We start from the raw sequence: 26,302 nt of genomic DNA, 5'->3' as shown, positions 1-26,302 counted from the left end.
TTTCTTTAATTTTTAGATACATGGTACAGCAGAGCAGAGGGGTGGGGAAGGGACTTCAACTCACTTGTAACTTGTAATTATCTTTTTTTATATGAATTAGTAATTATATGTTGAGTAACAAATTTTAAAATTGATACATATGATATAAGAAATAAGAACAGTCTTTTTTACATCCCAAATTTCGGTTCAACCCTAGTAACTTTTCTATCTTAAAGGGAGAGGAACACTAAATAATGCACATTGTCTACTTATAAAGTTAACATACTAACACACTGCCACCCAGTGGTCACATGGGGATATTACAAGTTATGTAGGGTACCTGCAATACAGGCTGTCATGAAGCAGGCAACGGTGCCAGCAATCATTGCCCTAAAGGCACCACCAGCGATGTCCCTTTTTCTGGAAGGAGCCATGGATGCTGGGAAGCAAGTTGGAAAAAAAAGAAGATAAAGATGTTAACCTTCCTACAAAGTATACCATTGAGAATGGGAAATTGCAAATCACCAGAATGGACATTAGGAGCAAATAAAAAGGAATTTGATATGCCTAATAAGGCATTCAAAAGGCAATTTTTCTATCTATTAAAAGATGAGATACAAATAAAAAATGCAAGTTCCACTTGCTTCAACAACATGTGTTGACTAGCTCAGTGAAGCTGGCTAATGGGCACCTTCAGTTTCAACTAGAAATCAAACTACTCTTTCTCCTTGTATCAGACTGAGGTCACATCAGATCACAGCAGGGCTGACTCAGAACTCTTCTGGAGTATGTAATCAATCTCTGGGGAATCAGGTAGAAGCCTTAATACATACATCTTGATTTATAATGTTCATTTGTAATGTCCCTTAGACATTACAAATGAACAATGTTTTGCATGTGAGGCAGCTCCCTAGTAGACAAATGAATAGTTTCCAGAATGCTAACAGGAATACAAGGAACTCAATTAAATTTTTTTTATTTTTTTCCCCAAAGAGAAGGGCCACTTCTCTAGCTGCCAAAGGCCTCAAAGCGGTGGTACGGCTGTAGTGGACTGCTGAGGGGTAGGAATGCTACGGCTACATGGCCCTACACTTGGCTACATTCTCTGCTATGTGAGTGCATCAGCTTTATGAACAGAGCTTAGACACTTCCACATCAGCTTAACCACAACCAATGCTCATGCTATACCAGGGGAGCCTGTCAGGCTAGGAACAGACATTACACATGAACCGGTTTAAGTGATCATAAAGTGGTTTAAACCTGTAAAAGAACAGATGTTCAATGAACATAAACCAGTTTGAAAATGGCTGAAACTGGTTTAAGATAAACCCAGTAGAATGTAATATCAGACTTAACTGATTTGACTCAAACCAGTTTATGCAATGTCTGTCCCAGATCCCTTGCTGGTTTAAGATAAACCAGATACCCCAGCATCCCGGCATGCTCTTGGGGCTTAGTGGGGCTCTCTGCTCCACAGCAGGACTGACCCCTCCCCTCTGCCCCCTGGCTGCAGCTCTGGCAGCGACTTGCAGGCACAGAATATCTGCCTGGTTTCTCCCTGCTAAGCAGGGATTATTCCCCCCCTCCCCTCTGCCTTATGCAGACACTTCAGCATTAGCTAGCAAACCACATGCTGGCTACAGTCCGTGCTGTGAGAGACAACAGGCAGACAGGCTTTTTGGAGTTAATCAACAGGTAGCCAAACGTCCTTCTTTGGAGCTAACAAATGCCCCTTTGTTTCCATGAGCTGTTTAAGAAGAGCTCCATTAGTTAATGAACAGAGGCTTTGTTTTCTTAATGGGTCGATAAACAGCGAGTCAGAGGTCAGTTCTGTATTGTCTGTATTGTCCTTACTGAGTCCTCCGATTACCAGTCCCAGAGAGCCAAAGTTTGCAAACCCACAGAGGGCATAGGTGGCAATGGTTTCAGAACGGATCTAAAAAACACAAACACACACACACACTTCAGGCAGGGCAGAAATTATACAGTTGTCCATCAGTTTAAAAAAGGCAGGGTTGTTTCAGAGCATTACCCATTTACTGCTGACTCCTGTGATAGGTATGTGATAAAAAAATGCTCCTTGGTCAAGTGGATTAAATAGAGGTTTAATTAGTGGGAGGTTTATTTAATTTTCTGAGAGCCAGGAGCTAGCTCCTTAAGTTGGTCTGTCACCACCTCATCCGGTAGTCTTGGACAAGACACTTACTCTCTTCCCCCCACCTTTTTTTTAAATACTTTAGGAATGTGGGTTCTATAAGTCATCAACTGATGGTTTTTCAGCTCTTAGAATTTACTGCTTGAAGTCTGTCCAAAGCTGGACCAGTTTTTGTTCATATCCTGTTGAACAGAATGCCAGTAATCCAAAGCCAATCATAGTCATTATTTTACTAGTGGTAATTTTCTAAGGTATTAGCAAGTTAAGGGGAGTCAGACTAGCCTGTAGTTGACTAGGTTAGCTCTGAACAGTAAATCTATGCAAAACCATCAAGTTCTGCTTCCTTTCTCTAAGTGCTTGTTCCCTGATCTTATATACACTCAACCAATGTCTAACTACCCCATTTCAGTGCTGGGGCACAGAAGGGAGGAATTTCTAGTATGATGTCTGGCATTTACAAAATGCCGTTTACAAGTCATTTGGGTAGTCAGATGACACTGAGGACTCTCTCCCCTTGTCCCACCTTGGTCTTGAGTATTTCTGCCCAGAACACCAAAATTCCTAAGTCCACCTCTAGGGTTATGTGCCCTTCCCAACCTTTGCCACTCTCTTTTGGAGTGGAAAAGGTTTGGATTGAATTCCATCTCCCCAGGAGACTTTTTAATGACAAATCCTTGAACTGCTTGACCACTTGCTGCCATGCTGACAATAGCCCTTTTTTGACAAGAGCCCTTTTTTATCTCTATATTGGTTTCCCTGGAGTTAAACTGGGCTGTAGTCCTCTAATAATCCAACTTGATTCAAAGCTATGTGAAAGTAGGGAACATCTCTTTACAGATGGTAGTTTTGCTCCATCACAACCGTTTTCTCCATTAGTTATATTTTACACCCACGCCAAAGTCCACTGAGTGTTCCATAAGGTTTCCTGTTGATTAGATGCTCCTTTGTTTCCATTCCTTTTTTCTGAGAACCAATTTGTAGATATTTTCAATCGTTCTGCACATATGCAGGCGAATGCTTTTCAAGTACCCACTCTATCTGCTTTTCCTGGAAATGGCTTTGTGTCCTGTGATTTCCCTGCCTTCACTTGTATTCTTCCAGTTCAAAAAACAGGAAGACTTGTTGTTATAGACTGTGAGAGTGGGCACAGCAGACCACTCGCTCCCTCCTTCTCTCAGTGCATATATGTCTTAAGATACATTAGAAGGCTCTCTGGCTGAAAAAAACTAAAAATGAAAACCTGAAACCCCTCTCTCTCATTTGTGCCATCATCTCATAATCAAAATTGCTACTGCCAAATCCCCGTATGAGTCCTTTGTGGGATTACTGTTTTTTCAATCTGAGGATCTCCTAGGACTTTGCAAATGAATTTGGTTCTCCATGTACACTTGAAAAAGCAAGTAGATCTCCAATGCCAAATTGTTTAATAATAAGATAGATTTCATAGACATTAGGGCTGGAAGGGACCTCGGAAGATCATTGAGTCCAGCCCCCCACCCAAAGGGCAGGAAGTCAGCTGGGGTCATAGGATCCCAGCAAGATAAGCATCCAATTTGCTCCTGAAGGTGTTCAATGTAGGTGCTTGAACCACCTCCGATGGCAGGCTGTTCCATACCTTGGGGGCTCAGACAGTAAAGAAATTCTTCTTTATGCCCAGCCTGAAACAGTCTTGTAGTAGTTTATGACCATTCAAACTTGTCATCCCATGGGGCGCTCTGGTGAACAAACGTTCCCCCACATACTGGTGGTCACCCCTGATAACCTTATCAGGGGCCATCAGGGGCCTGTGCTTTTCCAGGCTAAAGAGCCCCATGGCTCTCAGCCTGTCATCGTAACATCTGCTTTCCTGACCTCTGATCATGTGCATGGCTCCTCTATGGACTCTCTTAAGCTTCTCCATATCCTTTTTGAATTGTGGGGCCCAAAACTGGACGCAATGCTCCAACTGTGGCCTCACCAAAGCCCAGTACAGGGGGAGAATGACATCCTGGGATTTGCTTGAGAAGCATTGATGGATGCAAGCCAGCTTTTTGGTCACTTTACTAGCCCCAGCATCACATTGCAGGCTCATGTTCATCTTGAGGTTAATCATGACCCCCAAGTCTCTTTCTTCCATACTGCTAGCCAGTGTAGCACTGCCAAGCCTACAAGGATGTTGCAGGTTTTTTTTCCCCAAGGTGGAGAACCTTCCATTTTTCAGTGTTAAACACCATCAGGTTTTTGTCCGCCCATTTGCTGAGCCTATTCAGGTCAGCCTGGATCACCCGCCTGTCTTCTGGCATGGATACATTGCCCCAAAGTTTGGTGTCATCAGTGAACTTGGCCAGTCCGCTCCTGACTCCAATGTCTACATCATTAATGAAGATGTTGAACAATATGGGTCCAAGGACAGAGCCTTGGGGGACCCCACTGATCACAGGAAACCATGATGATTGACTTCAATCAATTACTACCCTCTGGGTCCGACCACGGAGCCAATTTCCCAGCCAGTGGATCATGGTGGACCCAAGGCCACAATTGGCTAGTTTCACCAAGAGGTGATCATGGGATACCAGATTGAAGGCTTTTTTGCAGTCAAGATATATGACATCAATCTCTTCTCCCTCGTCCAGGTGATAGGTCACCTGGTCACAGAAGGAAATGAGATTGGTCAAGCAAAACCTACCCGCAACAAACCCATGCTGGCTATCCCTTAGGATGTTGGCGTCGGCCAGTCCATTAAGGATGGCCTCTTTAATAAACTTTTCTAAGATCTTCCCCAGGATAAAAGTTAGGCTGATGGGCCTATAGTTAGCCGGATCCACTTTCCTCCCTTTCTTGAAGATAGGCAGCACATTGGCCTTCTTCCAGTCTTCAGGCACTACACCAGAGCTCCAGGAGTTTTCAAAGATCCATGCAGGGGCTGGGCTATGATGTTCACCAGCTCCTTGAGTACCCTGGGTTGTAGATTGTCAGGGCCGGCTGACTTAAAGGTATCCAGCTTCTCACAATGTTCCTTCACAAGGTCAGCATTAATGGAGGGCAGGGGATCTCTCTCATCCGGACCTCCCTGTCCTGTAGCGGGCATGGGTGACCCATGGGACTGATGAAAGACCGATGCAAAGTACCCATTTAATAGGCTGGCTTTTTCCTGGGCATCAGTTGTCAGTTGCCCTATCTGGTTCAGCAGGGGTCCAACGTTGCCCTTGCTTTTCCTCTGGCTCCCCACATATTTGAAAAAGGACTTTTTATTGTCCTTGATGCTTGAAGCTAGTTGGAGTTCAGTTGCAGCCTTGGCTTTCCTGGTTTGTTCCCTGCATGACTAATCCTCCTTGTAGGTGAATCCCGTCCTCCATCCTTTGTAGGCCTTTCTTTTTAGCCTCAGGAGGTCCGCTAGGTCCCTGGAGAGCCAGGGGAGCTGCTGTGCCCTCTTTCTGCCTTTCCTCCAAGATGGAATAGACTTAGCTTGTGCATTGAGGATCGCTCCCTTGAGGAGCAACCGCTCTTCTTGAACTCCCCTCTCCCATGGGTCATGGTCCCTTAGGGCCTGACTGACAAGCCTCCTGAGCTTGTCAAAGTTGGCTTTCCTGAAGTCAAGAGCTTCCATCTTGCTGACTGACTTGCCAGCTTTACAGTGGATGGTGAAGGTGAGCAGCTCGTGGTCACTGTCACCCAGCTTCCCATTGTTCACTGGGTCACCGATTACGTCATCCCCAATAGCCAGTACCAGGTCAAGCAGCGCTTTGCCTCTCGTTGGCCCATAGACTTCTTGAGTCAGAGGTCATCCACGCATGAGAGGAAGCTTTGCAACCACTCAGATTTTGCTGAGTGATCCTCCCATGAGATGTCCGGGTAATTGAAGTCACCCATGACAACCAAGGTCCTGGAGCATGCAGCCTCAGCCAGTTCTCGGGTGAACTCCTGGTCAAGCTCAGGACTTTGGGTGGGAGGTCTGTAGTAGACTCCCACCGTTGTGTCCCCTGTGCCGTGTTCCCCACGGATTTTAACTCAGAGGGTCTCCAGTCGTCCACCCTGCTCACCAATATCAGCTTGGAGGGACATGTAGCTTTCCTTAACAGAGACAGTGACATCCCCGGCCCTTTTATCTACACCATCTGTCCTGTACAGGGTATAGCCATCTATACCTGAGGTCCAGCCATGGGTGGAGTCCCACCAGGTCTCTGTTATCCCTATGACATCATAATTATGATGCATTGAGCAGGAGGACAAGCTCCTCCTGCTTATTCCCCAAGCTCCTGGCATTTGTGTACAGGCAGGCAAGCGTCCCCTTGGGGGCTCTTGCCTTGCCCACAGATTGTACCGGGGCTGGGACAAGAGTGAACTTCCTTAAGTGCCTTAGCCCGCTGGCTTTGCAAGGGCTGCTCAGTGGGCCAGCAGTGGCGGTAGTCCCGCTGTCCCCCAATGGGCTTAGTTTAAAGCCTGGTGGAGCAGGTCAGCCAGTCTGGTTGAGAAGAGCCTCCTCCCCAGGGAAGAGAGGTGGAGAGCTCGCTGCCTCTCTTGCCAAAGAGCAGGCTGTGGTCATGGAAGCCAAAGCCTTCCTGACGACACCAGCACCACAGTCTTTGGTTGACTATGTGGATCCTCCTCTCCCTCCTCAGCCCATAGCCCAAGACTGGGAGGATCAACGAGAACACCACCTGTGCCCCCAGACCCTTTTGCCTCACTCCCAAATCGCTGTAGTGCCTCATGACCTGGCTGGGAGCGCTCCGAGCCGTGTCACTGGTGCCCACATGAATAAGGAGCATAGGATAGTGGTCTGTGGGCTGGAGGAGCTTAGAGATTTTCTCCGCAATGTCCCAGATGTGGGCCCCCGGGAAGCAGCAGACTTCCCAGGCTAAGGGGTCAGAGCAGCCGATTGCCCCCTCAGGATGGAGTCTCCCACAACAAACACCTTACGTTTTGTCTTGGGGAGAGTGAGGGCGGTAGCTGCAGTTGAGCCTGTGTTGCCTGTGGGAGCTGGCAACTGATCAGGCTCTGCTGGAGCAGCAAGAGGTGTGTACCTGTTGCTAAGCTCTGGCGGGGCAGGGGCCTTGGTGTGGCGGGCCTTAGGGGCCTTGACCACCTTAGTCCATGCCTCTGACTGGACACAGTGGGAGGTCCTGGAGTCCTCCTTTGTCCTGGAGGGAGACCGTGGTCTACCCTCCAGCTCCTGGGGGAGAAGGGTCTGGCAGTAGGAGTCAATCTCCTGCTCACAGTCCCTGATGGCACACAGTCTCTGGACTGTGGCCTGGAGCTCCTCCAGCTAGCATGCCAGAGATCCCAAAAGGGAACAGACCCCACATGGAGGTGGCCATGCTCCCAGCCACCAGAGCCTGAAAAAGGGACAGGCAGCCCATGCAGCCAAGAGCCAGGGGCTCCCTCTGCATGGAGCCTGGAACCATGGGCTCCGCCTGGGTGGCCATCTCTGAGGTGCTGGGGGGGGTGGTCGCAGAGCCCCGGGGGACACTTAGGGTGTGATGAGTGCCCATCCGTGTCATGCCTCTGGTAGGCTGGTTATGGCTGGGACTGTCTACCCTGGGGGGTTCGCAGGCAGGGTCTCAGGCCCTCTCGCGCACCCTCCTGTGCAAACTCTGCGCTAACTCATGCGCTGGCAGGCAAGTGCACCTGTTTGTGCAGCCTGTCTGTGTGGCTCTGGTCACGTGGCTCCCTAAGAGGCTGGGCGAAGTAGGGGCCTGGGTGAGGCTTGACCTGGCCCACCACCACTCAGCCGCCTCCTCCCACTCAGTGAGGGGTTAACCCCTTCCCACCACGGGCCCTGCTTTCTTCTGGCTGTGCTAGGGGTTGGCGGAGGGGCTCCGCAGCTGCTGGGGGGTTTGCGGACGGCTTTGGGGGAGCGGGGGCATGGCAGGCTTTCACCTGCATGTCTCTTGCCGCTCTGGAGCCTAACTGGAGTGAGATGATAAGCATGTAAATGATAAGCATATTGGATCCATCTTTCAAAATTCCAAGGCTGACTGATCTCCTGATAAAATTCTGAACACTTTCAGGTTCACCCCAAGATCTTGAACCATCTCTTCCTCTTGGTCAGGATATCTGGGTTGATATCTCTGGTTTTGTGCCGAGGTTGGGTAAAACTTGGGTAAAGGTCCAGGTTAGCAATGTGGTATACACACAGTTTTAGACTCCACCACCACTTTATTGTGTTCAGCTATCTGAGAACTGACCAGGCCCTACTTTGCTTGTGAGATCTAATATGATGTCAGCTGACAAATCTGAAAGACCATCATAGAGGATGGAAGAGGATACACTTGAGCATTTAGACTCTGCTGCTGAAAGATTAGGATAAGATGAATACAAGAGAAAATATCAAAATAATGGGCCATATTTATGTCATTGGACTCCATTAAAATCCATGGAGCTCCAGTAGGGGAGATCTAGGCGCAACAAATGAGTAGAATGTAAAATGTTACTCACAGTCATATATTGCTTCACACCACCCATGTACACTGGCCCACCTTTCTCTCTCTTGTGAATCAATTCAGAAAGGTGTTCGTAAGCCACAAATTCATTGAAGAACGTCTTGTAGCCAAGGAGACCACCAACAATAAAACTGTCTTCCCAGTCTACTCCCATCATAAAAGAAAATGGCATGAAGACATAGGCACAAATGACCTGTAAAACAGATAAGACAGAAGGGAGGAATAGGTGTACAAGAACAAATACTAATAAATCACAAGAGAAGATTGATAGGAGAATATAGGAGTCTGACAGGTTCTCTAAAAGTAACCAGAATTTTTTAAAGTGTACATAAATAGGCCTTACTGCCCTCCCCAACATCTAGAGGTATTTCAGGGGTCAGATGTATGTGATTATAAAAGTGCAACCTGTAGGTGCTTATACACATGCTCCTTTGCATTCTAATTAGAATATGTTGCAGCAGACTTGATTAACTGAGCCTTGTGTTCTAATTAGTGTATATTTTTGTGTATATTAAGCCCCTGAACATTTTAAACCTCATAGAATGAGGTTTAGATAAAGCATCCTACTGCCATTTTTAAGGGCATGGGAACTTAATACACATGACGCTGGGTGTTCTAATTAGAGTGGCTGCCCGGAAACTGCTCTAACTAAAACACTCCCTCTCTCCCCACCTCCAAAAATGTATACAGGCAGAAAAGTAGTAGTTCAGCAGGCCTTTAATTTTATGCCTAAAATTAAGCACAGTCTTAAATGCTTTGTTGGACTGTGACTTAAGATTGAGGTGCTCAAGAAACTGATAAGGGCCAGTTTCTCAGCTGATAAAAATCCAGTGTAGCTATACTGAGAAAATGAAGTGAAAAATGTACCCAAAAGGTTTGCCAGCTGTATGGGTTTAATTTTACTGGTGTAATTAAAGCAGGACTCTCTCAATTGTCATGGGTACACTGAGACTGGTGCAGAAGTACTTATAACTGAGCGACTTATTTCTGCCTGGGAAGAAGAATAAATCGAAACTGTGTAAGGCACCTTTAAACCCATCTGTCTGCATATAGTCAGCTTGTGCACATTTTTTATTTAAAAATTTAGTAATCAAACTAAATAAAATAGTTACATCTACTCCAGTTCAAGCCCCAGACAGTCTTGTTTCGCCCAGCTGTTACCCTAGTTAAATGGTTACAGCATAAGCACTTACTTGAAATTCACAATCCCAGCTAACATATTTGTTTTTAACAAATGTCTTTACTATTTAAAACATCAATTAAAATAATTTCTGATGCGTCTAATTTTCCCTATGTAAGCAAAAGCTATGCAGATTAAAGAAAGAGAATTCAATATAGTAAGGACAATACCTCAAAACTTAACTGTGGGTAGTCAAACATATTCCCCAACCAAGACAGCGCTGAGTCAACAAAAGCCAGCAGAGCAAGGAAGGCAATCAAGTTCACAGCAATGTTTGCCACCAAAGGAATTGAGGCAGTGGCACCTTGGCTGGCAGCTTCCAGCAAGTTTTTTGAGTCTCTTTACCAACAAAAGCAAGAACGGAATTGGAAAAATTAAGTGACAATTTCCAGTTCATAAATAAGTTGAAAGACAGTAAAGGTTACACAATAGTTGGCTATAAACTGGGTATTTAAACCACCCAAACAGGCACTGATAAGATAAAGTTCCAAATCTGTATATTTTTACCCTAGATGCTCTCAGCTGCATTTGACAGAGAGCAAGGGCATGCATGGTGCATGAAACCCCTAAGAGAAACTCTGAATTCAGAGTTCCTCCCAGGGGAACTTCTGATATATCTTCTGGAATGGCATTCACCTCATGCTGCCCCTGGTCCAGTCAGTGCTCCTGGTCAGTGCCTACTGAAGTCAGCAGGAGTCTTTCCATTGGCTTCAGTGGGCACCGAAATGTTTTGACCCTGCTAGCGCTTAAAGAGATGCCAGAAGGGTAAGTGTGAGGTTCACCCATTACTATATTATTGTTAGCAAGCATAGGAGTTTAGACTTCTTAAATGTATGCCTGTGCAGGGACTTTCTTGATAGAGGACTTGGTGCTTGTAATTTTCAGATGTGGTAACTAAAATAATGCATCTGCCTTTGCTCTTGCTTACAAGCAGTTAGTAAGTGCTTCAGAGCAAAACAAGGCAACAACAAACAGGAAAGCATCCTGTAGAACTGTATTGGGCAGTGAACCTCACTGGAGAATTTACTATGATGACTAGGACCTACAATTCTGAGTCTGTGAAAAGGACATTGGGAAATGCACATCCATACAAATATATCTGTGTGTTCACCATCCAACTATTTGCTTTGGGCATTCTTGATGTGCACTTAATTTAATATCCAAAATGAATGCAGTAATTATGCCACATGTTCAGTATGATACAGTGGTCAGCAACCCCAGGCATGTGTGCCAGAGTGTGGCACATGAAACCATTTTGCTCAGCATGCCACAGCCGGCCTGGGCTCTGGACAACCCCGGCTTGCAGCTCCCCTGCCATCCACTACTGGTATGCCAACATCTTACAAATAGAAGTTTCAAGATTTTTTGGCACTCTGCCCAAAAACATTGCCAACCCCTGGTATAATATCTGAGTGCTTATTTATACTGGTGTCTCTACTATCCAGTCAGTTTTATTATTCTGTACTTACCCTTTCTCCATTTTTATGCCACTCTTCAGAGTAACTTTGGGTGTTTCAGTCTCAGGCCAGAAGAGTTTGGAAATAGCGAGCGATGCTGGGGCTGACATCACAGAAGCTGTTAGGAGGTGGGAGGCTGAAATCTGGAATTCCAGATGACAGGAATTAAGCTTTGTTCACTTCAGCTCAAAAGAACAGGGGAGGAAAAACTTCCAGAGAGCATTGTGAGATGCTGGAAGGGTTTCTCCTGCAAGGAATGATTTAAAAGACTAATCTTGTTTTATATAGGATGGAGAAAAATAAGCAGGGATCTGACAGAGGAATACAAAATGGTGAAGGGTGTAGAGGAGACTGCCCATGCACTCCCTGGGGTTAACCACTGCCCCCTGCCTAATGGATGCCAAGCCCCAAGTGTCCATGTTGGCAAGGAAAAGAAAAGCAGCACTATTGAAGGGGAAGTGAGCTCCAGGAGCAGCAACTCCTGCAGGCAGAAGCTGTGGGAGCAGCAGAGAAGGGAGGGTGTGAGCCAGCCCCCAAACACCCACAGCCTGAGAACACTGCTGATGTTGGCAGGCTGTTTCCTTCAGCTGCAGCTTTGAAATTTCTTTCTTCTTTGCTTCCTTATGGGCAAGTCCTTGACATGGAACAGAACACACAGTGCACTTTCATGATGTATTACTCCTGGCCTCACCCCAAACGAAATGTATGCTCCTAGGACGCTCCCAGCAATGGTGGAGAAACCTGCAGTCATGATCGAATGCAGCTCTGACTTGGTGACATGTGGTAAATAGGGCCGCACCAGAAGGGGAGACTCTGTCTGGAAAAGAAAAGTGACAATCAAAAGAGTAATTTCTGGACAAACCCTCACGCTCCTTATTTTAGCATTGTGTCTGGTGTTTTTTGTTTTTTTTAACTACTAGTTCTCAACCTTTTTAGATGCAAGACCTCCCTCAGAAAATGCCACCTCTTTGTTTTCACTCATTTTTGACTACAGAAAAATAATAGGGCAGTTCTTCTGTCAGAGAGACCCAACAGGTCACAATGTTTTTAACAGAATGGATTCCTATTTGAAATATCTGTGTTTATAATGTGCAGGGATCTGCGCGCCTAACAGTAATCACATTGCATGGACCTAAGTAGCACCCTTGAAAGGATCTCAAGGGACCCCAGGGTGCTGTGGCTTTCTGGTTAAGAATCACTGTTTAAAATAAATGAGTGATCTGAGGGTGTGAACAAATGTTTGTGGGACCCAGCTCCGGTTTAGGCAGCTTAAATGAAGCTGCCTAAATCTGAGCTTGCAGTGGCATGTGAAAGCATTCATTGCTTGCCCAGCAGGAGAGGTACAAGCAGCCAGAGATAGGTTTATCTAAACCTCAGGGGTGTGTGTCCATTGGGGGCTGCCCAGTCGGAGTGGGGGATAGAAATAGCTTGGTCAGGGTTGCTGGGGTCAAAACTACACAGCCCCAGGGCTGGGGCAAGTGGTTAGGCTTTCCCAGCCCTGGAGCTGTACTATGAAGGTGTGCAGACATTTGCTAGGTTAGATTAACCTTTACTAGATTGGGTTAACCCTTTGTGGAGGTAAATTTATTTTCCTCCAAATTTTTTTTAATTTAAATTTTCTGTATTCCAAGTCAAATTGCCAAAACAAATTCCAAATTCAAGAGTCAGTCCAGAAATGTAAGTGGCCCTACTACCAGCAAACTCCTTTAGCCTCATCTGGGGCTGCAGATGTTTCCAAAACCTTTGGCAGGCATCCTACTTGCAGGCCCAAGCCCAGTGGCTTGGGGTTCGGATGCCCCTGAGTTTTGCTTGCCCTGGCCATAAGGCTGTAGGAGCAAGGTAGAGAGGAGTCTCACCTTTCCATAAAGTGGACATAAAGCCAAAACCTTCCCATTCCAGCAGCTAAGTGGGAGGTTTACTATACATTACCCTGGCAGGTACTATCCCCATGCCAGGAGAGCGGTTTTCCATGGGTGCAACTGGGAAGACCACCTCAGTAGTCATGGTGTTTCCCGTGCCAGGCAAGCATAGGACTACATTTGATCTGAACCAACAAGAGGCTTAGAAGTGATACACATGATCTGAGCCAAAAGGCTGATTTTCCTTTGAGATAAACTAACTTTAGATCAGGCATACCATTTTTAGGGCAACCTAAATCCTGTGAATGTTTGCACACTGTGCCATTTAGATCACCCTAACCTTGATTAGGCCATCCTAAACATAACACTTTTACATACTCTCAGTATGCATATTGTTGAGTGCTACTTGTGCTGTACCAAGTAACATAGCTAAGGGTGGATGAGTGGGGCACCAGTCCTGAGAATTGACTTTAGAGGGGACACCCCGGGAGTCTTTGCAATGGCAGGAACAGCCTTGCACCACAGGACTTTTAGAAGCAGAGTGTGGAGACACAGCAGCAGCAGCGAGGTCTTTGAGTCCCTGAGTCAGATAAGACTGACAACTCTCCTTTCCCCTGCTCTCTGGTGCTGGGCACCTCCTCCTGCACAAGGTAGAGGGGAGTTTTGCCCAGCATGCAAAATTTATTAGTTATGCCTCCAGTTGGGCCCCCTCTGCAGCTGGCTGGAGATCATGTCTCATTTGCTTGTGCTCTTTTACAAGGACACCCACTACAATGGATTAGCAGATGGCCACTTTCCTTTGTTCCTCTGGGCTGGATCCTTGCACACTTCACACATTGCCTTATTTTTCCCTTATCACTAAATGCTCTTCTTTTGTTGCTTGCTTTCTATTTTTGCACAAGTTTCACTCTCCTTTTAAGGAGGCAGGTCCCCCTGGATTATACCAGAGGTTCATGTGTGAACTCAGTATAGCCATGGTTTGTTGTGTGTTATTGTTGACTTGTAAGCCTCATGCAATTCTGGCTGTCTGAACACCAGCCACCTGAGCTGATACATTAGAGTGCTACCTTCATACACAAAACTTGTTCAACTTTCAGTTTAATTTAATTTTTTGGTGTCCAATGAATCTGTGCCCAGCCTAAGGGTATTTGTGTATTATCTATTTTGTAACTCACCTGCCCCACAAATATGTTGCCAGCTGCGACTAGGGATTCAACGGGAGATGTCCCCATGGTAATTTGCATAATCCAACCAACCTGAAAATGATAAGCTATTGAGTAATAAAGGAGAAAATTCTTGTCCGTATGTCTATTTAACTATTCCATGCCCTTTAAATGAATGTGAAGAACTCAGAGCAAAGGTTATGATATTTCATGAGTTAGTGATCATCTAACTTTCACCTTCAAGCTATAGTAAAAATATTCAACAGTAGCTATAAAAAGAATCCAGTGAAGGAATACTTAGGAAATTTCATGGATAATGCTGAAAGCTCTTGCTATCATTGGCCTGGAAACCTACTTGTTCAAATGTCATCATCAAAGCAGATATTTTGACATCTCTACTGATTAGCTACAATTCCAAGGGAGTATATGAACTTTGATGGCTCCACTGAAACAAATTGAGTTTCTATTAAGGCAAATAAATTTCCCAGATTGATTCGAAACAAACTCAGCTGCTGTCTGAAAGAAAAATGAATATGAAGGACAATGTGTGGTTTTTAAAGTTCCATCAGTTAACCTTCAATTACCAGTGTTCAAAAACTGTATTCTTCATAGGATGAGGTCACTGGACAGTCAACTAAAGAGATTGATTATGTAAATGGCTGACAGAGGCTGTTATCCAATAGAACTAAAGACTTAAGTATTTACACTATGGAGCCAAACTGTAACTGTGAGCTGTAACAGATGCATAGCTGCTGCTTAACAGGCATAGAATGGGACAGGTAACACCAGAGGTAGATCCAGGGGTGGTGTACTGGTGCAGCTGCACCCTCCTTTGATTCCTGGTCCACCCAAAGTTTAAAACCAACTATGTGGCAATAGCAGCAGCATTCTTATCCAGGCATCAGTGAGGGAGTCAACTGACTTCACAGCTCATTAAAAGCTACCTGATTTCTTCTAAAATCTTCATTCCACAGGGGTTAATGAGCCTCTTTCCTTTTTAATGATTTTGATGTTCCACTAATCAAGCTAGCCTTTCTTCTGCAATTCTGCTCTCTATTAGCTTCTCCTTGTAATCTAGCTCCTATGTCACAGTACCAGAGACTGTTTTTGACTTATTCCAATAAAGTTATATTTGTTTTTCCATCAATTTTAAACTGAACACTACAGCCCTAGGCCCCTAGCATATTAGTAATGCTTCTAGTTTCTTTTTACTGTGAGAAAAATGTGTTGTGTTATATGTGATGATGCATCTCACCTCACCTTTTTCAAAATCCTAGATCTGCCCATGTGCATGGGTAACACTAACATACAAGTATTAGCCAGAAATCACTTGACCTTTCCTGAAAAAGTAACTCACATGCTTCATTTATGGGATAATAGGGTAGGTGTGATAAAGACTCAGCATTTGGAAGTCTTTGGAACACAATGGCTGGCTACTAAAATCTGAAGATAGAAACTAACTGGATATGTTTGATGTGGGGTGGTAAAGTGTCAGAGGTGATCTGTTTCTCAAAAGGTAGCCAAGAATCATTTGGGAATACTAAGATTTTAAATTAAGTGGTTTCCCTTAAGACAGAGATTTCTTAACTTAAGAATTTCCTTAACAATGACTGGACAGAAAAATATGCCTGAATAATTGAAGTGTTTAAAAGTTTCACCAAAGTAGCAGTACTTGAGATACCACAAATATTTCATGGTCTTGTCAGGACTAAGCTACTGAGAAAGATTACTTTCAAGTTAGCTATGAAACCTATCTTTTATTTATACACATCTCTAAGGGCCTAACAATTTGGCAGGATACAAAAGTAACAATTCTTACTGTTTTACTAACTCCAGGTAACTGCATACCATCAGTTTTATTGTGCTAATATTAATAGGGAAGTTGGTAGCTTATATGGCTTTTTGAGGAGGTCCAATAATGACTCATATATCTGGTAGGGCTGTGTGAAGCTTCAGTCGCTGATTCAATTTGGCAGAGACTTGGTCCAATTTGGGGGCCAAATCTCCAAATCTAAATTGAATCAGGAGACCCTTTCATCTCTCCATATTGAATTGGAACCCTCCAAATCAATTCAGAGAGATTTGGAAAGATTCGATGATTCAGACATAGACACAGCTTTAAATGTTTTTTCTACATACCTCAAGGTGCCAGGTGGCTTGTGAATGCTGAGATACTGGGGAGGATGGAGTGTCCCACAGGAGCGCAGGGGGTCTCCAGGGTGCTCGGCAGTGGACCCAGAAGCATTTCTGGTCCACTTCTGGGCCCGCTGTAGAGTGTGCCCCGCCACCCAGCTCAGTGACTGGTACCTCCTGGGTCTGGGGGGGGCACCTGGGTTTCCCCCATGGCTGATTGTTGAGCCGGGGGGGGCGGTGCGGGGGACACCCATGTGCTTGGTGGTGGACCTGGAAGTGGACTGGTAGTACTTCTAGTCCACTTCCGGGTTTGCCACTGAGCACGCGGGGACCCCCCCATGCTCCTGTGGGATGCTCCATCTACCCCACTATTGCAGCATTCACAAGCCACACCTGGTACCTCGAGGTATGTAGAGAAAACATTTAAAGCTGTGTCTACAGCCGAATTGCTGATTCTCTGAATCAGCATTGAATCTTCAGATTCGGCCTAATCGAATAGGGACAGTGTTCTGAATCAACGAATCTGATCACTGTCCCCGATTCAAGCTGAAACCAAATCTGAATCAAATACAACCCATTCTGCACACCCCTAGTACCTGGAGAAATTGAACATATATCTTTTGTTGCCTGGGCTTTCACCATACTTTTGTCTTGGGATGGAATTCTACTTTCCTTTGGCCATCTGAATGGCAGTTTTCTTAGTTGCATAAGGGACATTTTTTGGCACTTATGTGGGATCCCATTTCCTGAATGTGTAATACTGTGTACACAGGCAACTAAATACATATGTACTAAAGTGAAAGTCCTGGAAACAAAGGACCCTCCCATGTTTTAGCTTTAATAGGAGTGTGGTTAAGGTACCTGCCTGGGAACCTGGAAAGCTACAATCTAAGCTTCCTTTACTCAGACAAGCTTTGAATCTACATCTGTCTGACTTTCCAGAATAGTTCTCTAACTATCATGCCACTAGGTATTACCCACCCTCTTCTGCAGTGCTCTTCTTGAAGCTGATCCCTGCCCCTTGAATGTAATAAACACTGGAAAAATGGATGGAGGACAGTGCAGAGGGGAAGTTTCTGTCTCACTGGAAGCAAAGCTCCAGGCTAGAACCCAGGCCCTGCTCCCTCACTCTCCAGGCAGCAGCTATCCCCAAAAGCTACAATTTAACCCTCTGTGCACTACATTTATATAATACCCGTCTACCTTATATAAAAAACTGTTGACAAAATTCAAGGCTTTGGTACCTTTTTAATGAGCCATTGCATGAATCCAACGTGGTAAAGCATAGACATCACAGTGCTGAAGAAAATCACTATTGGCAGGACCTAATTTAGAAATATAAAATAATTTAAACTTTCAAAGTGTTTTTTACTTTTCTCAATTTTACAAGTCATTTAATTTTGTTAACAAAAGATGGATGTCTTGGAGGTACAGATTTTGAAAACTCTTAGAGATCTTGAAACTTAGTCATTCATCTCATATTCTTCTGTTCTGCCATGATTTCATCTTTAGACTTCTAGGGTGTTTTTCCAGCTTTATTGAGTTTGGATGAATTACTTTTCATGGTATTTTCCAGATAAAACTGTGATTGCTTTGGAACTCTTACATCTCCATACAATGTATAGTTATCTGCAGCTGTGTTTAAATCAGCTCAGTATTTGGCTACTCATATTTGCTGTACATTGGCATCAGGATCTGCAAGTTCATGCACTCAATTGATTGTGTCTTAGATCTGGTTTTTGGCATATCTGAGATGTAAAGTTCAAATCTGGAACTAAACTACCACAGTTCTGTACATGTGGGTAAAAGGAAAGATCTAGTTCATACCTTTATAAACACAGAACATACAAAAGTTTCAGGTCCTGAATCTGGATCCAAATTTAAATTTTCCACAAGTCTGAGGTGGTTTGGACTGGGGGTTCTAGTATGGACTTATGTTGACTTAACATTCATAAAATCAAGGTGAACAGCCTAACATCACTTCATTTAGCATATTAGGAAACACACTCTATCAAAGTCTGCTTCTCTTAATTATTCAAGGTCAGCTCTGTTCCCTGTATAACACTGCTTATTATGTCAGTGCTAGGTAGTATGGAATTCTGCAACAGTAAGCAGGGACATTGAATGCTTTAAGCAACAGATTTATTGGGATATATTTTTTGTATCGCAATGGACACTGTAGGAAAAACTCTCTCTACGCATATGGTTTTAAAGAATCACAGGTGGAATAACATATGCACAACTCACAGTCCAGTAGGTAATTAACTGCATTAGATTTTCATTCTCAATTAAAATTGAATTATTTGGTTCATATATAGGTTAAACACAGGAACTGAACATTTCTATGCTAGTAAGTAACAGGAAAAAATAATCTCAGGACAGGTCCAAGAGAAGTCAAAGAGATTAGTCAGGTTTAAAACAGTACCTCAAAAGCCAGAAAGCTTTTATATGTATATGTGCAGTTGGAGAAATAACACATCATAAATAAAAATAATGAACATAATAAAAAGCAATGTGAAAAAGTCAAATGCCTCATCATTACAGGACTTGTCAGTAAATTAACTTATTCCTCCAGAGGAGAGTTAGTACAATAACCAGTGCTGATGAAGCTCTAAAACACTTTCTGGGTGATTATACCCTCTCTGGTTCATAGCCAAAGCTATATCTGCCCTGCAAAAAATTATTATGGGGCCTCCTTCCAATTGCTTGAACTTTTCATTGTATTGGATGTGACCATTTTATTGATGATAGCTGGACAATGGGACGAACCTTTAGCACTGATGTACTGGAGGAGCTGGAGCTAGAGAAGAGGTTCACAGCACCTTCTCCCCAAAACTTTCACTGCCTTTCATTTCTAAGGATATTCCTCACAATGGGTCTCATTTTTCTGCTTATTTCATGTCCTGTGTTTGAATGGTAACACAGTGAGTGTACCTACACTAGGGTGACCATCTTTTCAAAACAAAAAGGTGGGAAACATGCCCCTACCTCTGCTGGGGGCATAGCTGGAGCAGAGTAAAGCCAAAAGAAGTGGGTGCAGATGAGGGTTGCCTGCTGCAGGCTCAGGGTTCCCCACCCTGCTGCCTTTTCCCTGGGAATCCTGTGCCAGCCACATGCCCCCAGCCCACTTGGCAGCAGTGGGGTCACAACTCCAAACTGCCACTGCCCCTACTACTGCTGGGTGGGCAGGGGGCATGCAGATGGTGTGGGGCTCCCAGGCTGGCAGTGAGCAGCCTGTATCTGCCCTTGCCTCATGCACAAATCGGGGGGGGCATGTGCCCCCTCAAAGCCCCCCCCACCCCAGGAGTGCATGCAGTGGTAGGGAGCTGCCCCCCTGTGCCTTGAATGAGACTCCCATGGCTCCATCCCACTCCCCAACCCAGCCCCAAGCTCCATGTACACCCTGGCTGGGCAGCATCTCCAGCTGCTGCCACTTCCTCCCTCAATCTGCCCTCCCATTGCCCTTATGCCCCCCTCCCCCATAGATTTACCTGTAGGGAGCTGCTCTCTATGTTGTCTGGCTATGGTCTTGGCAGCCCCAAGCAGCCTGCAAGGGGAAACCTGCCACTTCCCAAACCTGGACCCCTTGCAGGATACCATGAACCAGGACAAATGCTGTCCTGGAGTCATACATCTTGGGACTGGGACTTGATGTTCCCATTCTGGGACTGTCCCACCCAATTAGAAATGGGTGGTCACCTTAAACTGCACAGAGCTCCAGAATCCCCTCCAGTTGTAGGAATACAGTTATTGTAAAAGGGAACCCTGGCCCTGTTATTGGTAAGTGGCATGCCCCCTTTAAGGGCAAAGTCTTTGTAGCAGAGGCACAAGCAACCAGCAGAGAAAGGGTTAAGGAACAGCCCTGTAGGCAGGTCAGGTGACAGGGGAGTCACATAACTGGAAAAGGGCTCAGGCTTGAGCTATATAAGCCAGAGCCTGCAATGGTCAGGCAGTTGAGCCTGAGAGCCATGAGGAATGGAGCCCTGTTCCCAGGTCTGCAGATTCCTTGATTCCTTGATCTTTATGAGGAATTAGGGTAAACTGCTCTGCAGACCTGGGAACAGGCAAATATTACCTGGGACAGAGAGAGAATGGTTCTAAGCAAACAAGTGTTTTTTGTTTTAAGTCGATATTCTTGTTGGAGCTCCAAGCTTGGGGTCCTGCTGGAGGCAGTCCCAAGGCCTCCTCCCAGAGAGAGGCTGAAAGAAAGTGGGACCAGAGTGTCCAGGAGCCCAGAAATGGGCTGAGTTAAGGCTGGGACCCAGAAACCAGGCTAAAACCGTGCGCCTTATACAAGGGACCAGCCAGAGCAGAGGGGCTGAAGCCAGGAGGGTGGAAACCCCAACAAGGGAGGGAAGGCCTGAGGTGGCCTGGAGACTGAGGGACAAGGGTCCCACCTGACTGGTAACTCAAAACACCTGCAAGGCATGGGGCATGGTGTAAGGGCAGATTGGAGCCATGCAATAAGCCCTTAAAGTATACAAGGTTGATAACAGACCACAGGAAGAGAGAGGGCACTAGGTGCAACTTCCCTTTCACAAAGGTTTCATCAAGACATAGCAAGCAAGAAGGCAAGGCGAAACCCAGAGCATAGAAAGAGCCTAGCAGGGATGAGGGGGCCTGCAGAGGGCATCACAGAACCCCTCAGGTGCCTAACCTGTTACCCTTATCTAACAGAGAAGTAGAAGTGGCATGGGCAGGAGGACAAGGACAGGCCAATGGCAACCTCAGGTAGCAAGTCAAAATTACAAGCTAACAGCCATCCTTCTGAATGCAGCAAATGTAGGGTGCCTCTGAGAGGCCATGTCTACATGAGACACTGCCTGCAATGTAGCTTGTTACTACTGCGCAATAGCCTTGCATGGCACAAAGCGTGATGTGACGCTACTGCATAGTAGTAACAAGCAACTGCGTAGTCAGCATCACCAAAAAGCCACTTGGGAATGCTACTGTGCAGCAATGCCAGTTACTGAGCAGTCAGTACTTGTGTATGAATGTACTAAATGACTGTGCAGTAACAATTGTGCAGTCAGCTTCTTGTGTAGACGCAGACAGTGTGTCTGATAAATGCGGGGGGAGTTGGGTGGGGAGGGCAAGGAAAAAATATATCACTTAGGTGTAACACTTGGTACCCATCTCTCTTTCTTACTGCACTTATCACTTGCCAATGTAACCAGAGGCCTCCCTCTCTCTCTCTCATAAAATCAGTTTACAATCAACTTAAAGAGGCTGTGTTTTAGAAATCTCTCTCTCTTTTGTCCTGTGTACAGATGACCCTGTGCACAGTAATTTATGCACAAGAATTTAAAGGGTTAATTAAAAAAAAAAAAGCCCTAATATGATACAACTTTTGTCTTTCTATTTTCAGCAGAAAATAGTACACAGCTGAGTAGGAGGTGCCTCATTGCTGAGATGGCCCATTCTGTCCATGCTAGATTTTATCTAGAGCATAGTATTATCTATTTGAAAAATATCATTTATTCCCTTCCTTATGTAAGCCTATGGAATTCAGTTATGCAAGATGTGTGGCAAATATTTTTTTACATACTTTACTCTGCCTGGTTTCTCAATTGTACTGTACTCAGTGATCCATGAAAAAAAACTTAGGCTAATGGTAGGTGGCTGGATTAACTCAAGAGAAGCAAAGTTGTTTTAAATGAAGGCTCCCCACAGTCTTCCTTTCCACCAATATGCCAAGATTTTGCAGGATACTCTAAAGAGGGAGTGGACGCACGCATGATTTATGTAGAAAAAAAATCTATGCACAAAAAGGAAAGCTCAGCCTCAACATCAGCTCAACTGGGAATTTCCTTTGTTGGGTGAGTTAGATTGTGGAATGCATTTAAAAATAAAAGGTCAAAGGGCCCCTCTGTTTTTCAGAGACTGCAAACAACTGCACCAAAGAGAAAGCGGGGGGTGAGGGGGGTGGGAGGGCAGGGAGGAAAAGCAGAACAGACACTAAACATTTTGGTTTTCCCACTCTGAACTCTTCAGGAATCTCTACGTTCTGTGCACTGCTCATTTGTGATACTGATTCTGGCTATCTAAACGATGGATAGGAGAGATTTTTCTAACATACTAACTGAAGAGATAAACCAGTGTTGTCCAAACTACATACACTGGCACATGCATTCACAATGTTTAGGATGAGACTGTTAATGGAAACAGCCAATGCAAAGGGCATTCAAAATGTATGAGCATCTGTGAAAGAAGAGGTCAGAAAGAAAGCCAAAACTCATTCTAAACTGCACCCTCCATTTACATGTACTTATTTTGACACAATACACTAATGCCCAGGTGAGTTACGGCTAGCCTCTATGACGGAAAGTTTCATTAGTTAAATATTCAAAATATTCTAGCTGTCCTGGTACAATTCCCTGTGTGGACACTATTGTATCAGAATAAGATTGTCCTAAGGGACAGTATTCTGGTATAAATACAGCACACGCTCCCTTATGCCAGTGTCACTTCTTCATGTAGGCAAGCACTAAGTAATGGATAAATATATTAAGAAAAAGGCCCTGAACAGTAAATGGAAAAGCCAGAAGCATCAAAAAGTCATTTATAAATGTCATGTCCATGAGCTACAAATGCTACATTCATTGCTAACAGCATAATAAAATTCATAGATTCATAGATGTTTGGGTTGAAAGGGACCTTAGCTGATCATTGAGTCCGAGCCCCTGCCTTGGGCAGGAAAGAGTGCTGGGGTCAGATGACCCCAGCCAGGTGCATGTCTAGCCTTCTCTTAAAGACCCCCAAGGTAGGGGAGAACAAAGAAAAATCCCAAAGAAAACAGAACTATCGGCATATGTTATGCCGTTACGTACTTTTGATTAGCCAGGTTATTACACATCCATTAATTCATGCTAATAGGTATGCAAAATAATCTTTGGACTTACTGACATGTCATTTAACTCCACAGAAATTTAATGTGATGGGCATGGTTCTTTGCTGGTGAACACTCAACAGTCTCATGAAAATTGTGATGGTGAAGATGCTCAGCATCTTTTGTGACTGGCTTTCACGGTAAGAAGCAGAAGGGTGACATTTAAAGTTAGCTTTGGAGAATCTTTAAAGGGATTCAGTCTCAAACATTCAAATGAGACCCTTGGCCTCAGGGTACTATCTACTTCCTGCAAGTGGCCAAAGCAGTCAAAACCTAATAACCTAACTGCCAACAGAAAGTTTTGCCCTTTTATGTTAAAAACATAGAAGAGTCAATACCAACCAGTGAGTTTTGGCAGATCAGTTTTTACTCCTGTCAAGAGGCATTATGGTGGCATCTTCCAACTTCATGGAGCTGGGAAAAGGTCAAGTAGAGATGACCTGTATATAACATCTGTTTTGCATGAGTAAATATTTTAATCAAATCAGATCTTGATTTGCTAGGCTGCACTTTCAAAAATAGGGTCTATATTATACTTGAAAGGTATATGTGTGCACAAAAACTTGCAGTAGTATTTTGTGCATGTAAACACGATTTTTTTGGGCCAAACTAATAACAGCTTTTGCCTGTACCTGTTTGTAAGCAGGTTGCCTAGCCTGGTGTCTTCTGCAGGCAGGTTCTACCCTCTGAGGACCTCCTCAGCTAGTTCTCCCAAATAAAACAGTCCTAAGCAACAAACAAGCAAAAAAATAAACTGAACCTTTTTTTTTTGCTCTGTCCCAGGCACTGAGACCTTTTGGCTCTGATCCCAGCACATCAGAGTGGACCTTCCATATACAGTTCACTTCCTCCTCCTCCCTTGCTTGCTCTTCTGAAAGCTTTTTGTAGCTCCTAGCGGCATACTCTATTCATCCAAAAGCCCTGTAGTTGGACTCTCTTAAAGGGACAGGCTGTCCTGTTACACTATTTTGGAGAAACAGATTAGGTACCTATTTTAGACAAAGTTAATTCTATGTATGTAGTGACTGTGACTAGAAAATATATACTCAATTCACATATTCAAACAATCCTGGCCATGTGTGTAGTGGACCTTGTTGGCATGTGCTAATCTGTACATGTAGGGGATATCTGATGTTAAAGGTGATTTATTTCCTAAGTCAGTTGGAAATTAGGATGGAACTGACTGCGGCCAATTAGTCTGGAAGGACTGCCATGCTCTCTCCACTGTACTGCTTCTAGTATGCAAGCCAGCTCATTAAGAGAGAGTTTGGGTATTTTCACTTACATTGTATTGTCCCATGTACACAAACTCTTAAATGCCTGATAGTGAGGGTTGGACAGTAAAAGAAATTTGAAAAAAAACCCCCCTCATTTTTGTTCTTTTGCTGAAAATCTTATTTTTGCTTATTTTTTTTTCCTGACTCTCTTTAGTAATAACCTGTTTGACATGCATGGAAATCAAGGTTGTTGACTACTTATGAATGGTACTCTGTTCCTCTTAGAAGGTAGGAGGAGTATTTATTAGGACAAGTCAGAAAAACACAGTGTTCCTTTTGCTGAATTTTGTTACTCAGGGGCGGGGTGCATCTACACATGCAACTAATTTGAAACAATAAACTCCAGAGCACTTTGAGCCGGCGTAAACTACTCCTGGGCACAGCAGCTACACATGCACCCAGGACATCAGCAATCTGAGCCAGGGCAGAGAAGTTTATGTCAGAGCTGATGGCATGGGGAGGGGAGGGGCAGCTGGGGGCAGCCCTGGGCTCCAGGGGGTGGCTTTGGGGCTGGCTGGGGCATAAGGATGCTGGTAGTGCAGAGCCGTATGTCTAGGCAGCAGGCAGAAGTCTGCCCTTGCTGGCTGGGCTGACTGGGAGAAATTTACACTGTGCTCAGTGTTTACATGTGCATTTGATTGAAGTTAATTACCCTACCATAAGATAGTACTGTCCCTGACAGCAGTATCTTACAGCAGCATTAGTTTACTGCAGCCTAACAATGTTGCCTCTGTAGACGGTGATGCTTTATTCAGCAGCTAATTAGTCTTTTCTGCAGTTAAGTGCAAATGTAGATGCAGCCAGGGTGTTCAGATTGCACTGCTTGCTAAAAAAAAAAGGGCCAGTCTTGTTTATCTGGAAAGCTAAATGTGAAACACCCCAATCTGGGTTATCATTCACCTCAATCCTAGAGAGAAAATAGATAAGAGCTTGGAAAGATATTAGAACTCTCTGTCTCTTGAACCAAGCGGACTGTAATCATGACCAATTTTGCTAGCATACCTTTCCCGGAAAATGGAGGGGTAATACTCCTTGCCTAGCTGCCTGCCTTTTCATGGAAGTGAAGCACCATTGGCATGACCTGACTCACTTTGATCTGGAAAGAGGTGAAAAGCATGCCTCTCACTTCCTTCCCCAAGCAGCTACTTTTATAGATCTTCTTATAGAATTGGGCAACCTAACTGGAACTTAGTGGCTGGTCCTGCCTTATTGTTATTCTCTCTACCAATCTGTAGTATTTATAAGTCATCTATCTCAATAGTATCTAAGAAATAGTCCTGACAGAAATTAATTTGTTTGTAAGCAACTAGGTGAGGCCCTTATAATTTGTTAGGTCTCTTTTTAGGGAATTTGCTCCTAATCCTAATGGATTGCAACAGCTGAGTTAAATTAATTTAAAGCAGGACATTAAGCAAACATTGTAATTGTTGGGGTTCCTGCACTTTTGTCACAGAATGAGTCATAATCTTATTGTCAAAATTGTTTCCTGGACACCTTGTGGTTGCACAAAAAAACAAGGGTGTGTGACTAGACAAAGAGAGAACACACCTTTTGATAGAACTGTCTCTCGAAGCTGTGATTAATGTGTCATATGCACAACATATATAATGGCTGTTTACCTTAAAGGCAAAGAAGTGATCCACGTATTTTTTACCAAAAACAAATTCTGCACCAGCATCCGAGTATTCCAGGAAAGCCTAATGAGAAAAAAAAAGAGCCTGTTTCAAACAGGTGATAATAACAATAGTAATAATACTATTCATATATTACACAGATTTTATAATCATAATG

General features: G+C 44.4%; 1 protein-coding gene across 2 annotated transcripts in view; it reads right to left on the bottom strand.

Annotated features, from left to right (window-relative positions):
• SLC28A3 (solute carrier family 28 member 3) overlaps positions 1-26,302 on the bottom strand; it is a 98,093-nt gene that overhangs the window by 8,764 nt on the left and 63,027 nt on the right. For both annotated transcript variants that reach the window (XR_016441262.1, XM_090038646.1), the window contains exons 11-19: positions 26,131-26,208; positions 17,590-17,670; positions 14,225-14,305; positions 11,882-12,007; positions 11,203-11,333; positions 9,904-10,072; positions 8,549-8,746; positions 1,834-1,915; positions 320-418 (exon numbers count right to left, since the gene is read on the bottom strand). Coding sequence is in view for 1 of the 2 variants with exons in the window: in XM_090038646.1 (XP_089894772.1) it covers positions 320-418; positions 1,834-1,915; positions 8,549-8,746; positions 9,904-10,072; positions 11,203-11,333; positions 11,882-12,007; positions 14,225-14,305; positions 17,590-17,670; positions 26,131-26,208 (1,045 nt within the window). In the remaining variant the exon portion in view is untranslated. The remainder of the gene's footprint in view (positions 1-319; positions 419-1,833; positions 1,916-8,548; positions 8,747-9,903; positions 10,073-11,202; positions 11,334-11,881; positions 12,008-14,224; positions 14,306-17,589; positions 17,671-26,130; positions 26,209-26,302) is intronic.

This window comes from Crocodylus siamensis, chromosome 3, assembly GCF_052110815.1.
Source record: "Crocodylus siamensis isolate JL-2025a chromosome 3, ASM5211081v1, whole genome shotgun sequence".
Classification (NCBI taxonomy): Eukaryota; Metazoa; Chordata; order Crocodylia; family Crocodylidae; genus Crocodylus; species Crocodylus siamensis.
The sequence above is the reverse complement of the archived record's forward strand: the minus strand, read 5'-3'. Positions and strand labels throughout refer to the sequence as shown.